General features: G+C 42.7%; 2 protein-coding genes across 2 annotated transcripts in view; both read left to right on the top strand.

Annotated features, from left to right (window-relative positions):
- Nucleotides 1-5,111: 5,111 nt before the first annotated feature.
- LOC149299263 (carbonic anhydrase 5B, mitochondrial-like) lies at nucleotides 5,112-15,427 on the top strand. Its single transcript, XM_089486685.1, has 9 exons — nucleotides 5,112-5,259; nucleotides 6,329-6,526; nucleotides 7,718-7,836; nucleotides 8,108-8,203; nucleotides 8,389-8,451; nucleotides 9,205-9,360; nucleotides 9,710-9,882; nucleotides 12,050-12,161; nucleotides 15,176-15,427. The coding sequence occupies exons 1-9, from the start codon at nucleotides 5,112-5,114 to the stop codon at nucleotides 15,425-15,427; spliced, it is 1,317 nt and encodes a 438-aa protein (XP_089342811.1).
- A 66-nt stretch (nucleotides 15,428-15,493) lies between these two features.
- Nucleotides 15,494-15,925, top strand: part of LOC149299262 (large neutral amino acids transporter small subunit 1-like) — a 14,379-nt gene continuing 13,947 nt past the window's right edge. The window contains exon 1 of the mRNA XM_089486282.1: nucleotides 15,494-15,925. This exon is cut by the window's right edge and continues 100 nt beyond it. Within this exon, the coding sequence (XP_089342408.1) occupies nucleotides 15,494-15,925 (432 nt within the window).

Raw genomic sequence — 15,925 nt, 5'->3', positions numbered from 1 at the left:
TGGATAAAGACAAAAATGCATCCAAAACCTCATTTAATAACATTGGCTTATCTTGCAGTACTTGGACCTTTAAAGTGGATCCTGCTCTTTAAAGGTTATGCCTTTCTTTATCAAACCAATCAACTAGAGGGTTAATCTGTAAAAACATACTACCTCGCCTGTGTCAGGTATGTTTCACAATAACATAGGATACAAGTAATCAAACCGCTGCCAAGTGAGCTTCTCGACAAACTAAAAACTAAAATGCTGGCGCAGTTGAACCATGAGAGCATTTATCGCCTCTGCCTCTTGAAGGGAAAATGCATTAAATAAATAATTTCACACTAAATATACGATGGCCTCTGGGGTGCTGGATATAGGAAACCTGTAAGTTTCTGGTGATGATGGGAATTGTAGTTTAATGACAGCCATCCTGCTGGCCCTCGTTGCAAAACACCGGTTGGTTATATACTCATGAAAGCGAAACTTTACATCAACTATTCAATGTCTATTTAACTGGGGGTACTTATAGAAAGGGGCATTATGCAGGGCACCATTGATTTTAATACCAACTGCCATATTCTATATTCATTGGGGAAATCCCATCACCCTAATCGTGAATCATGTGTTAATATATAAGATTCTTTGATAAAGATTTGCATGAGAATCTGCCCCATAACTAAACATCAATAGACTTCCACCTGAATCAGGTCTGTACATCTACAAAAAATAATCACAGCCTTGGCGGGTATGGAGCAAAGCTTTCCACGCCCGGCACTAGGCGTTGGTAAACAGCGTGTACTTTACAGGGGAATTATCTGCTAAACAAGACCCTGCAGCTGCGGGGAACCATTCTTCAGGAAGCTCACGTGGAGTGACTTGCAGAGAACAGAGCCTTTTAACTTGAACTCTTCCCAACATTATTGTTTTCTATATACACATTGGAAAAAAGTCACAAAATTAAAGATACCGGGCCATGGGCCACTGCTTGTGTGTTCGGTGCACAGGAATATAGCAAATAAACCTAGGCACTACCCTGAATCTCACTACCCCTACTTACAATTTCTCTTTAAGCTGGAAAGTTGTTTTCCTGCCCAAAAAAGCTTGTGGTATCGGCTATGAGTCACTTGGAGGGTTTCCATGACTCGCTGTTTACTGAATATTTCTACATTGAAGCTCCAGCTCCTTCTCCATGAGATCCATCTCTCCTTACAAACCAGAGAGATATTAGCTAGAACAATTTACTCAACCAATTCTAATGCTCTATGAAAAGAGTAAACAAGTGACCAGTTAATAGTTCTTCCCAGACTTTCCCCCCCACAAGGATGTTATTCTTATGATCATTAGCATTGCCAGTGCTTCTGCTGAATTCAAGCAGCCTGCATAAGACAACCACTGCTGGTTCTGCATAGAACAGGAGGAAAAACCCAATGAGGCTTATTCACTAAATGGAGAGCTGGCAGGAGATTGTGTTTCATTAAGGGCTTGACAGGCTCTGTATAATATATACCTTAGTCAGTGAGACACTTACCAGTGCTGACCATCCATAATGAATAGCTAGAGAGCGGAAAGCAGGACTCTCCTACAAACTGTCCTGACAACTCTCCCTTTAATTTACTCTAAAGCAGAAAGCAAGGTATGAATGCACCGGGCCCAGCAAGCTTTATGAAAGGCAGCAGGTTCTCCCTGGGCAGTCATTCGACTTGAATAGATATAGATTGATGGGAGTGGGTTGCCAACCTATTAACATTTCAGCAAATAAAGCAGAAGAGGGACACATAAATAAGGGCTATCCAAACATGAATGTCTGGCTTCACATTGATGCCCATGCATCGAATGAAGGGCTGTGCCGATTTGGAGTGTGCTTTGTGAATATCTGAGACCGAGTGAACATCTGAAGAGGTCTTGAAAGCTTATAAGACTCTTATAGGGCAACAACATTTGTCCACTAAAAGATGGAAAGAAATAATTCATGCAACACAACGCTTCTGCATTACACAATAATAAAGCGTTTAGGATCAATAAAAGCCACGATAAACATATGGTGCAAATAATTTCAAGCAGGGAAAACCAAAAAACTAAGAGAATGATGCGATGAAAATACAGCATTTCAATGTCAATTTCTAATAAATATTGGCCAGTGCCCATCAGTTTATTGCTTTAGAGAAAACAGACCCTATAGTTTCTGGATTGTCTTGGTAAAAGGATCCAAAATGTATATCAACATCTAGCATTCTAAGATAACTTGTATAAAAAGGGAACCACTTTGGCTTCTTAATAACTCACAAAAAGGATATTGCTACTCGTGACGTTTGCCAGACCTAGTTAACTTCATTATAGACCTTGGATTTTATTGTCCAGCGTCACTACTATAAATGTATAAGCTATCACAGCACTTAAGCACTATTCTGTTTTTACAGTTCAGGACAGTGTTATATAAAAATATATATATATATATATAATTATATATATAGATATAGATATCATACCGTATGGAAAAGGAAGTAGAGGAAAGCTCATCCAAATGGTAGATTGGATTACCGATAACCCCCTGTTTTGGCATTTGTTTACCTGCTGCGTTCACCTTTAGGCTTTCCCCTGATCTCTCCCATTGCTATGTGCTAGGGTACATTACGTTCTCCTCTTTAAAAAAAAAACAATTGTCAGCATAATTGCCTTTGCTAACAAGCTTTTTATGAGAGACGCTTTATAATAGTGGATAATAGCTGGCAGATATGTGTGCAGCTGTACAAATGGTGGACATAGACGCATTATTTACCTATACACATCTAATTAAAATAACCTTTAAATGAATAATAATACACAACAAATGTTTAATATTTATAAGCCATTGCAACACAATGAAACGTTGGGTTGCTTTTAAGGCTTTTTTTCGAATAGGAGTACTAATCCGGATCTCAGATAGTTAGATTATACCGGTTTAACACAATGCTCAGAATGTACTCATTTTGACACAATACTCACAATTACTTTCACAAGATGAACCAAATGCTGCATAGAAGCGACGTTCAAGAAGGTCCAGATGGGTCAGATAGTCAGCTTCTGTCAGTGAACCTCCATGATTATGTTTTGGGACTTTCGGGAGAAGGTTCTGTCCATGATCCACGTTATCAAAACAGCTCTGGAAATTGCAAAACATAAGAAAAAACATGAATTTGGGGATTTTTTGGCAATTATGAAATCAAAGCTGTATACTTCCATTCCTTGAGGGCCACGAACAAGCCCCAATGTTTGATGTCACGGCTTGTACACAGGCATCTCAACTAATTTGTTTACACATTAATATATAGAATTCCTGGCCCATTTGTGGCCCTCGAGGATTGAAGACGTGCAGCCCTGAAATAACGTATACTTCTCATCAGTAAACTATATGGTAAACCTGCACTAAAGGATCTTAGTTGGGTGACTTTGTAGCAGATTGCAAAAAATCTATTTGTTTCCTTGTGATGTTGCAAATCCAATATAAACACTTTTATTACACCTACTTATTTTTCTGCTGTTGTTATGTGCTGTAAGCCGGCGGTTGCTGTGATTTCAGTAAATTATCACCCCTAAGAGTACGGACATTCTATCATAATGAATACGATCCACAGCAAAGACTCTGATAAGCCCAGATATGAAAGGGTTCCCCCCCCGGGGCACCAATATGCAACCTCGAGCTGTACGCCTGGGTATGTTTTTGGCACAGAGGGAGCGGTGTCTGGGGCAGGGGTTGCCATGGAGAGTACCGCTGGGCACGTACATAAAATAATCTCTTTTTTTTCTTCATTTTGGGTGTGGGTTTTATATTTTTTTTTTCTGGCGTTATTTCCTAAAGTTGGAGCAGGCAGGGTATGACTGTACAGTCTGTGCTGGATGGGGAGGAAGGAGGGGGTAGGAACAGAGGATGTGCAAACACTAAGTTCCTGTGTTTGCTGGAAGTGGATATGTTACAGAAGATTAAAAAAAGAATAGGATCAAAAAAAAACACAAATTAGGGACGGGTGGAAAAGAGTAGAATACTTAGTGTTTCAAAAGCACCTTCCTTACTTGCCCTCCCCTACTTACCCTAACATTAAACACCCTTCTGTCCCGAGAAGCTTACAATCTATCCCCCTAATACCCGCAATCTGCATCCTCCACGCCCTGGAGATCTCCGGATCATTGAATTCCCGCCGCTACACTCAAATAAGTATTATTAGAGAAGTGAAATTCCCTAATAATCAAACAAAGCGTGATGAAGACTAGTATGGGGGGGTATAGCAGGAGCAGGGGCTGGTCCCATATCCAATTCCCAGACGGTTACATGATATATAAAGACCCCACGCAGCCCTAAATACGTGAGAGAAACCTGTATTCCAGGTACATGTCGGGGTTTCGACCTAATAGTCCCCGTCGGGGCCAAAAACAACAATACAGAGGCCAGTTTATTGATATTTTTGTCCCAGACGAAGACTTTTTGGTTGAGACATTCATGCACCTGAAATAAAAAGTTTTCTCTCATATTTTGGGCTGCGCGTATTACAATGAAATCATTATATATACAACATTCTATAGAATAAATATCTTATTAAATGCTCTAACCCTGCACTGCAGATTTGTTCAGTTTTTTTTAAAGTTTTTTAAGTTTGAAATAACTACATCATAACTACAGCTCTGCGAAATATGATGGTGCTATATAAAACAATAATACATATATGTGTGTGTGTGTTTATACATAACAATATGTTTGTCTTTGCCTGTCTATACATACTACATACGCCTTTTATTAACGTAAACGCTTATATAATACAGAAAAATATTAATATTATTATTATTAAATATTAATACATTTACCTTCTGCCCCAGGTGAGGGAGCCAGAGGCGTTGAAATGCCAAGTGATCACTGATTGGCTGGAATTACGTGCAACTACGGAAGTTTGAATTGTGCGTTCCAGGCCTCGCTCTTTTGATTGGCTGGAGCTCTTAGTTGTGGCGATTGTACACCGTTGTTGGGCTAGTCTGGGCGGGGCGTGTAAGCTGTGAGGCGGGGTTACGTTGTTGTTTTTGGCGAGGTACTGACAGACAGCTGGAGAACACGCTTCGCGCTCAGCACGCTCTGTGAGGGGGTTATTATTCTCGGCGGTGTTACCATGGTAATTCTCGGCTGCGGACGGCTGCTCCTGTCAGCGCTGTCTCCTAAATGGTCCGTGAAGACCCCCAAGCTGAGACCACCCCTGTGCGTGCCCTCCAGACCGTGCAATATCACTGCCTGCTCCTACAAGCTCAGGAATGTGGAGTGTGAGTGGGGACCGGGGTGCCGGCAGGGGTGCTAACTGGTATGGTGGAGAGAGACTGGGGTCTGGTCTGGGCTGGAAAGGGAGCTCTGGGGTCCAGACTGGTGGGAGAGGACGGGTTACATAACTCCAGAGAGGGAGGTGTCTAATGAACAGTATATAAACATGTCTCCATACACTAGTGCCCCCAAAGCACTGGGGAGCGCGTTTCTGCCCCTGGATACACGCTGGTGTAAGGGGTACATGTGTGCCCGTCCCGTAATATACAAATATATAGCAAATGTATTAAAAGAATGTATGGTTTTTTTCACCTGAAACCTTAAAAATATATATTCAGCGGACACTTTTAAATTGGGCATTTCAGGTGAACTGAAGGTGCTTTGTGTAAACAGCCCCCCCATCCCATCTTCCATATCCCAGTATGCAACTGGTTTCTATAGGTTGCATGCCCATGACAGCCACGCGATGTCTCTGTACACTGTAAGAAACCCCTCAGGGATCCGTTACTGTCTTGGATCCCGAAAACAGCCTATAAGACAGCCTCACATAGCACGTTATGGTGTATGTATATATATATATATATATATATATATATATATGTATGTATGTATGTATATATATATATACACACACACACATATACTAAGCCTCCTGCATGAAAACCACTCACCCCCTCCACTTTTTCTATTGCCCTCTTTATAAACAAGCATATATTCTTTCCTCTAACCTTGATGCTTTGTTTTGGAATAGCTTATGTTCCTAGCTATTGTGTAACTCTAGGGATGAGAAGCATGCGCATGTTTACAAGGCAACATCTTCTATAAAACATGAGATCAGGTTTGACGTTTACTTCCCACAAGATGCAAAATACCAGAGCGCCGTGATATAGCCTGTTGCTTATTTCCGATTTTATTAACAATCTCCAGCAGCACACCATGAAGTTATTTTGTGACCCCATCTCCAAACTTGCTAATAAGTAGCAGATATTAAAGGGAATTGCATATTTATGATGTAAGCTGATTCCTGTCCGCTAACGTGTGTATTATTTTATTTTTTTTCTCGCTGTCCTGCAGTGCATCCTTTGTGGAAGGGTCCCCATGATATTCCCGGAGGAACCCGCCAATCGCCGATTGACATTCGCGTCCGCGATAGCGTTTATCACCCTCAGCTGGCGCCGGTGAAGACGCAGTATGACCCCAACACGTGCCTTCACGTATGGAACAACGGATACGCCTTCCTGGTGGAATACGATGATTCCACCAACAAGTCAGGTAATGTACAGAGAGGGGAATTTTCCGGGGCTCAAAGCCGCCCTCGGGATGGGTCCATCAGCAGGTGTAGGGTTTCACAAGCACTAATCTGTTGGAAGGCTTGGCTCTCTCCACGAGCTATGCTGTGTAGGTTAAAAGAGATTCTAAGAACTCTAACAATAGATCTCAAGGTAAAAATAGTTTCGCATTGAGCGCTCAGTACTGTGTAAAGTAACCGGTTATAGTAAAGGAACGGTAAAGGATCAAAGTAACAATTAAATTGTTACGTCATTACAAACAGAAATCTGCTGATTTAAATCGCCTCGTTACTGCTATATCTCACGTTTCTTTTTATTCTGCGCTTTTCTATTAATAAACGGTTTTGTATGCATTCACGACCGCAGCTGCTCCATTTCCAATAGTGATAACGTGCACGTTGTGAACGCGTTTACGCGTGATCACCCACCTGCCTTTCGGTCTGTGATGCAACCGTTTGCACCCTTTAACCCGGGCAGCTCGGAGATTGCGACACGTTACTTTTCACCGCATTAACACTTTCATTACGACAGACAAAGCATCAGCTTTGAAAATAGCATGCGACCCCCACACCCTAGTGCTTATTATATGGTATTTGCCAGTATTTACTTCTTGCGATAAAATGACATTATTTCGTAACCAGCGTCGGCTCCTCTTACAGGCGCTTTTATGCACTTGGTACGAGTGCAGCTGATATGAAGCGTATTATTGTAACAGCTCTCTAATCAGCTGCCGGACGCCTTCATCAGTCATTACTGCTCCTGTTAACACAACGTATTTTTGATAAGCAACCCTATCATCTCACACCTTTTTTATTTACTTTGTGCAGATGTTTCTTTCACGTGCTGCTTGTATTAACCTTAGCATGTATATGTAAAGGTGTAAGTTATATATCCCCACAGGGCTGGGAGTGAGCTGGAAGTCATTTCAGGAAGGTAGGACAGATTTTAGGTTTTAGGGGTCAGCCTCTTTTTTTACACCTAAGTCATATTTAACATAGCATGGATCTCTTTTATGATAAAGGAAATCCACCTTTTCTATCTTGGAATCTCTTAGTGTTTATATGAAAAACCATTACTGTTCATCTGTTTACTATGGTACTGGAAGCGACACTAGTAATTATAAATTCCGTCGTGAACTGACGTTTCATATTTTATGTATTTTCCTTTCTTTTAGTGGTGAGTGGGGGACCGCTGGAAAACCCATACAGACTGAAGCAATTCCACTTTCACTGGGGAGTGAACAATGACTGGGGGTCGGAGCACACGGTGGACAGCAAGGTGTTCCCTGCAGAGGTTAGTCCAGGTCAAAGGGCAATGCAAGCAGTGTGTGTCGTAAGCTGGAAATGTATGCAACGCATATGTTTGAGAGCAATGACTCAACCCTCGTCCGGCACGCTACGGCTAATGAGAACAAGTGGCAGACGTAGGATGAGATCTGTTATTTTTTTAGTTAAAGAAATTTCTATTTCCATCAGTCTTTTTGAAAATGCGAACTTGCTGTAATATAATAAAACTGCTTTAGAGCGTAGTAGTACATTTGATAATCTTTGCTTTTATGTTTCAGCTTCATTTGGTGCATTGGAATTGCACTAAATACAAGACATTTGAGGAAGCGATCATGGAGGAAAATGGCCTGGCTGTTATAGGGGTGTTCTTAAAGGTGATTTTTGTTCAGTTCTACATCCTGGTGGCCTAGTAGTTGTTGCTGAGAGAACCGCCACCATCCGTAGATATAGCCTTTAAATTTATGTGCCTCCATAGCAAACAATAACACATTATTTCATAAACAATTATCACTTGACTGTTCTTAGTCCGTGTTCTCATTCTGTCTTTTTCCACATACAGTTGGGAAAACACCATGAGAAGTTGCAGAAGCTGGTAGACATATTGCCTTCTGTGAGGTACAAGGTATGACATTTTAAAATATATATATATAAAATCCCAATGTCTGATTCCTTTTAAATATTTATATATAAGGTTGGTGAATAAGTGGATCACCCTTCCAGCAGAAGCAGTAGAGGCTATCCAGAAATGTAACGCAAGACCGGAAGGCATTGAGGTTTGACAGCAAGAAGGGATACATGGGCACACTAAACAGCCCCTGTCTGCTGTCAGAGTGTTTTATCTGGTTAAATCATTTTATGCCTATATGATAACTGCTGCATCTGAAAATCCTTAGATAAAAATAATCTTTGCATTTTCTTGCAATGTGGCTCGCATGGACAGACTAGATGTGCTGATTGTTTCTTATCTGCCGTCATATTCCGTTTCTATGTGGCCAACGTTATTTGCCAGCTCTTCCATGTGCATTTATAAGTTGTGCCACAAGGGAGCGCCAGACTGCTTTTATCCTTTTTTGAGCCCTGTTGTCTGACAGTACATGTCAGAAGCTGCGCCTTTTCCCTGATTATTGAGATGTTTGGATAAAAAAGACTTTAAGAAGTTTCCTTTTTAATGAAGTAAAACTTCTAGGACACTTGTGTTCAGTAACCTTATCTTGATTTCTGAACAAACACGGTTCAGGAAGTATGACTTCTTTCTAACTTTTCTTCATTATTACCATGTACACAGAGTCTTTCGTATTCTGTTTAAACTAATAAACCGGTGAGACCATTCCTCTTAAATATTAAATCCTCTGGTGTGTTTCTGGTATTTTTCCAGGATGCTCTTACAGAATGTAATTATTTTGACCCCTCCTGCCTCCTGCCAAGCTGCGGGGATTACTGGACATACGCCGGGTCTTTAACAACTCCACCTTTGACAGAGTCCGTTACCTGGATCGTCATGAAGAAGCCCATTGAGGTGGACCATAGTCAGGTGAGTGCCCTGGAAACTGTCTGACAGAAATAGCATTTATTCCCAGAATTGTAGTATTTTCACGCAGCCAGCGCTGTTTACATGATTCCCTGCGCACGTTCGCACCCTGGCCGTAGGTGGCTGTACCATATAAGCAGATGCTTAGGTGCCTCGTTGGAGCGTACTCGTTACTCCATTCTCTATAGAACTCATCTTAGTGCACCTTTGTTAATCCAGGGAAATACTCATCTGCCTAAAGACTGTAGATATCTCCTGTTAATGAATTCAGTTATTGCCTTTGATCAGAGACAAGAAGCCATCGATCCACGGCGCGGAATAGAAATTAACGCTGTTTTCTGTCTGTTTCCAGCTGGCTGTGTTCCGCAGTCTGCTCTACTCAGCGGTGGGAGAGGAGGAGAAGAACATGGTAGACAATTTCCGACCCCTGCAGCCTCTGATGAACCGCACTGTCCATTCCTCCTTCCAACCGGCGCTGCAACTGTCCGACGTCAAAAAGAAATCCGAAAAACATTCCCAGCGTCAGTAGGCTGGAGAACTCTAGGGTCGCTCCGAGTATCCAAGGCCGCTTAGTTACTGATAATTCCAATTATTCCGATATTTATGGGTAGAGCAGAGGGAACTTTAATATCCAAATATATATATAAATATAGGGAATGTCTCCATCCAGTACAGCACAACGCACTTGGTTTGTTACAGTTTCAACCTCACGTTTTATTAAGCCTCAACAGTTTAGAAGCATTTCCACTTTGGCTTTTATTGCTTTGCGGTTTAATTATAATCAGCGATGGAGAATTAGGGCTCCGTGACCGACATGGCCTAAAAGTCTATTGATTTTTTTTCATGACCGTCAGACACTTGATATTCAGAATGAGTTTTCGGGGGCCGTGCTGGATTTATTATACATCACGACCCCTATCATAGAATACATGGGCAGTCATCAGCATAACTGGGCGTGGCTAACAGTTGACCACACCCATTTGCTTCATCTGTCCTCATTGGATGATCGTGATTTTTTTAATGCCTTTTTAAACAGAAAATAAGGTGCTTTTTCCCCACACGTTCCTTCTTACAGCTACCTGATTTAAGTGCCCTTAAGCATTTGTTTACTGTTTGTTTGTGTTTTGAACCATGGATCAGTGAGTTGATTGGGACTGTTAACATGACGTGGGTATCAATGGGTTAATGCAAGACCCTGAGACCCTTCATCTTAAAGGGCCCACGTTTCATTATAGCGTAGTACGGGGCCCCTTATTTATGGTGCTGGCTGTAGTGGGTAACGGTGTATCACTTCCACTTCATTTGGCTGTTATGCCATCACAAGCAGCCAAAACCTTTTTTAAAAATACACCTTTTTTTACGTTTTATGTAAAATATTTAAAAAGCACAAACAGTGATTTAAGGTCATTTGTTTACGGTTGTTTGCAGATTTTACATTAAATCCTTAATGACCTGCATTTATAAAAAGTCACATTGGCGTAAAGTTCTAAATATTGGAGCAGTCACCATAGAAACCAATAGGATGTTTCTACCGATTGCTTCCAGCTTTGCACCAAATGAGCTCTTTGTACATATGGTCCTGTATGTCACGGTTACCTGGCAGGTTGTAGCAGCCTGATGTGAAACGGGTGCTCAAATCCAGTCGCGCTTTATCACGTCCTATTCCAGGTGTGTGCAACCTGCAGCCCTCCAGCTGCTGCAGGACTATATCTCCCATACTCCTTAGCCAGCCCCTTAGCTGAAAGAGCATTATGGGGGATGTAGTCCTGCAGCAGCTGGAGGGCCGCAGGTTGGACGCCCCTGTCCTATTCCATAACCAATTCTCTGCCTTAAAATGGGTCTTGGGAGTAAAAATGTATGTTGGTCAGAACAGCCAAACATGTTTAATTTCACACCTGTATGCTTTGGAGCTCATTACTCCAGTAACATAGATGGCTCCAATTTAACCAGGTAAGCATTTGGACCTTGTCCATTGTCACCTGGGATTTTAGACCTATCCAGGCGGACGTGAAGCCAGTGGAGGTGACTTTCCGTTAATTAACCTTTTGCTCTGCCCTTACTCTCTAATGCCAAGTTGTTTATTGGTGATGGGACCATTTGCCGGCACTGACGGGGCATTGTCGCCTTTGGGAAACGTAGCACGCATCCTACGGGAAACGCGTTCCTTTGCCTTTCTTACGAAAGACAGAAGAAGACACAGCTGTTAATTCTGTAATGTTTAGGATTAAGGCACGTGCGATGTATATTATTTCTCTTTTTGGCTGACTTTCTCCTGATTTTCTGCTGTAGTTTGGGAAAGTTTTGTCTGAAAAGCTGCCAATTGCTTATATCTTTGTTTTATAGGAAAAAAATACTTTTTCATTCATTTGAATGTGGTTTATACATACATATAATATGTATTTATATAAACATATCACCCGGTGGGATTTTTTTTTTTTATGTTGAAACAACGTTTTCTTGGGTTTATTGTACAATGTATGCTGCCTGATGCTTGCTCCTTTGTTCTTTTTTTTCTGTGTGTTTGTAACTTGCTTTTTTTTTTTTGTTTTGTTTAATTGTGTATGTTCTCTACAATATGCAGTGCGAATTGAAGCGAGGATTGCAGTACATATAACGATGCTTCACCTCTGCAGTACCGGTAGGCCTCCATTCTCTTTTGGAAGCAAGCTCCTCGGTTATGGTTCTAATTCAGGGGCTACTGCCGCCTTCATACCTCCATAGCCCGTCTACCTCTTCATTCTCTGGATGAGGGCAGCAGTATGAGACGCCACAATATCACCGTAGACATGGAGCTCTCTATACCCGTGAGACCCCCAGAGTGGTACAGGGGGATAGAGAGCTCTCTGTTCATTTGCGTCTCATTACCCTCAGATTTTCCATGTGTCTGGTGGCTTTATCTCCTGTGATAATTACAATATTTTCATGGCACCTTACTTGCCTAGTACAGTACATCCAACTAGGTGTGTGTATATACATATGTTTGTTAAAACTCTTAAAAACGTATTTGATTCACCCAATAAAGAGGATTTTTATTACTGTAATGCAGAAATTAAACTTTATAGCAATCTGCACACTGAAAGGGTATAATCTTGTATAAAACATGAATTCCTTTACGTGGCCGTATTCTACGATTTTGTTAAAATTGTCTCTGGAGCCGGATATATTTGGGAAGATCGATGTATGGTTATATGAAATAAATAGTGTATACGACTTTGGAATAATATTGTGATTGTTGCCTTCATTAATAAAATGTAAAAAATCTTATCTCAATAATCATGAGTCTCATAATTTTGGAAGGGGTGGGTAGGTCCCCCCCGAACCCGAAAGTCGGATGAAAACAAATTCATTCAGTCGATGCCAAGCTTGGAGAACAAATCCATAGGAATGAGGTCTGAGTTCCCATCCATAAAACAATCCAACCTATTTTTTTCCTGTAACAATTCAGCCATTGAGTGTTTTCTGTGCGGATTAAGCCTGCTTCCTCTGCCTTGTGGGAAACAGACTTTGGACACTAAAAGTAATTAGCGGTGGCCGTATTATAAAACTTTTTCGCTGTGCGCTTGTTACTTCTCCTTGGTTTTTTTCTATATTTAGGTCGGTGTGCGAGTAAAGTTCTGTAATTATTGCAGAGAAGGGCGAGCAGAACAACAAATGTTTAATCCTTGGCACAGATAGGGGAGATTTTTTTTCTTTTTTTTTAAATTGGTCATCTCTCTGGCAGGTGTAGGGTTAAAATACTGAATTCTGTGATTAGGAAGAGATTTATTTATTAGACCCTGATGAGAATCCGTATGACCTTTTGGATTTGGCAGGTACTTCAGAAGCCGGCGGTTCCTGCAGGATTGTTTTCTTTTGTGCCGGGTCTTTTGGGAAAACACTTGTGTTTTGTTTTACCTTTTATAAACCACTTTTTAAGACTGGAGTAGATCTACAAATGACAGAAGCGCCTGATTTAGAGACACTTTAAGCGAATTAGCAGCAGCAGGAGTCCCATAATAAAGCTGGTCTGGGGTATTCCATGGACTTACATATTCTAGTGCGATGTGACAAGCGGAGGGACTTTCTACGGCCTCCAGGCAGGTTCCAAGCCTTTTAATTCATGGTTATTTGGCGTTAATCTTTTCTCTTTTACATGCACAATTAACTCGCTGAGCTGGTTCTCCCTCACTTTAGACCCCGTGCTGAACCTTTGAGATAAAATCTATAATTAAATGTTTAACCCTGAGTGACTGAAACTCCCTTCAGAGTCATTTGAAGTGAATGTTATCTCCCTCCTGGCTGCGTGGGTGCCTGGCCAGTTGGTCATCCAGCAATGCCTGCGGAACCTTGCCAAACCTGATTTTATGTAGGCGCTGGCCAGACAAAACCTAAATGTTCATCCCTATCCATGGAAATATCGCTCGCCCACCTATAGGCTGTTTCCACGCTTAACTTTCTGAAGTGTTAGTGGGTGCGAGAAAAAAAATCCTGAAACCTTATCATGTACAACAGCTGTAGAGCCTACAGTACGAAAAAAAAGTTTAATCTTGTGTTCTTTAAAAGTTCTTTAAAATAAGTTGTGAATCAATATAGGGCAAGGAAAAAAGAGACCTGCACTACCAAACATGGCCAGAAGGTGGCACCTGCTGACAGCAGATGATCATCCAGTTCCAAAGTAATAAGGTTTATAAACATCTGGCAGAATGTTTGCTGATCTTTTATAAACAAAGAACCCAAAATAACTAATTTACAAAATAAATAACTGGATACATATTTAGGTTTTTATTGTTAAGTCATTATCACAAGCAGACAAGGTCTGGAATGGCTTTTTAGAATAAGGTAAGCCCACTGGCCCAGTGCACGAAAAACACAATAGAAAGGGAACAGTTAGACTATACCTCGTAAGCCTGCCTTCTGTGTAGTCGTACATGTTTTTTTGGAAAAAATCTTTTTCAATTATAATTTGGGATATTACTGAGCGCTGTGTTTCGAGGCACTTTTACGCAGAAGAGCATTACTATAAAAGGGGTTGTGTGCTAAGTGCAGTTCTTTTGTAAAGTGGAAAATTGCAGCAATGAGATTGAACCATACATTGGTTGCTATGGCAATTGCGCTACTGATTTCCATAAGAAATTCAGCAAATACATATTTTATAATCTATTATAAAAGGAGGCTATGGAATGGTTTGACCTCTTATCGCATATAAGCTATTCAGATGTGCAGGCCAGGGACCAGGGAGGCTTGAGGGTCCCAGGTCCCAGGAATGATGGCTACTAAAATGTTACTGCAAACATTTTTTGTAATGTTTACACAATTATATGGATATACTGGATTTGTGGTACCTGCACTATACACGTGTAAGCCCCTGTGATCATGGGCATCCATGGAGGGGAGGTATTAACCCTATCCAAAGCATGAGTGATAGGCAGCGTTAGGGAATTCTTAGGGGGTGCCCCTTCTTGCCCCTGGCCTGTGCTGCTAATGACTCGGTAAAGCCTGTCCATTGAGACAATCTACACAGAGCATCCCTGGGTGTAATGAGAGTTCATCGCCACCAGGCGGCGCTCTCTACACACATTGCTCTGCACTGATGTTATGACGTCTCCCGGCAGCTGAATATAAATGCGTGCGGCTCCGGAGGCAGATGTCAGAGGCAGGGGGTAAGCGGGGCACCTGGAGCATCAGGACCACCACTCCCAGCAGCTGCTAATACCCTGACACAAGGCAGGACACGGGGACCGGGTCTGCCAGAAGAGAGGACCCAGGCACCGGCTGGAGGCAGAGCCCAGCACCCTGACAGCTCACAGACAAGGGGACCACGTGGGTCTCCCTGCCCTAGACACCCATCCACACGTGCACAGGAGCAGCAGCCATCCGAGGAGACAAAGCCAAGGAGACAGCACTCAGTAGCAGAGGACAGAACCCATCTGAAAGGCGGGATACGGCACCCGTCCTGCCCGGGGCACAGCACCCACCGGGCACTATCCTGAGAACCATCCTGCCCAGAGCCCGGCACCCGCTCAGGGTACAGCACCCATCATCCTTCCCGGAGAGCACCCATCACCCGGGTAGCACCCACCATCCCTCTTAGGACCCATCACAGGCTCTTTCCCAAGGCACAGCACCCCCTGAGACCCGCGGCACCTGCCCTATCGTCATGTCAGGCGGCAGTTTGAAGCGGCGGCAGTCCGGCTCCCCGGCTGAGGAAGATCATCAGGTCACCGAGAAGATGCTCCGGGACAACGGAGGGCCGGACGCTGACCCGGGAGCCGGCGGCGCGGTGGAGCTCAAGCGCTCGATCACTCTGGTCAATGGCGTGGCCATCATAGTGGGCACCATCATCGGCTCCGGCATCTTTGTGACCCCGACTGGAGTGCTGCGGGAGGCGGGCTCCCCCGGGCTGTCGCTGCTGATATGGGCCGTGTGCGGCCTCTTCTCCATAGTGGGTGCTCTGTGCTATGCCGAGCTGGGCACTACCATCTCCAAGTCCGGGGGGGACTATGCCTATGTGCTGGAGGTGTACGGCTCGCTGCCGGCCTTCCTCAAGCTGTGGGTGGAGCTGCTCATTATCCGGCCTTCGTCGCAGTAC

The sequence above is a fragment of the Sceloporus occidentalis genome, unplaced genomic scaffold, assembly GCF_023333645.1.
Source record: "Sceloporus occidentalis isolate IW3139 unplaced genomic scaffold, rSceOcc1.0.p SCAF_29, whole genome shotgun sequence".
Lineage (NCBI taxonomy): Eukaryota > Metazoa > Chordata > Lepidosauria > Squamata > Phrynosomatidae > Sceloporus > Sceloporus occidentalis.
Note: the sequence above shows the minus strand (reverse complement) of the source record. Positions and strands in the feature narration are given on the sequence as shown.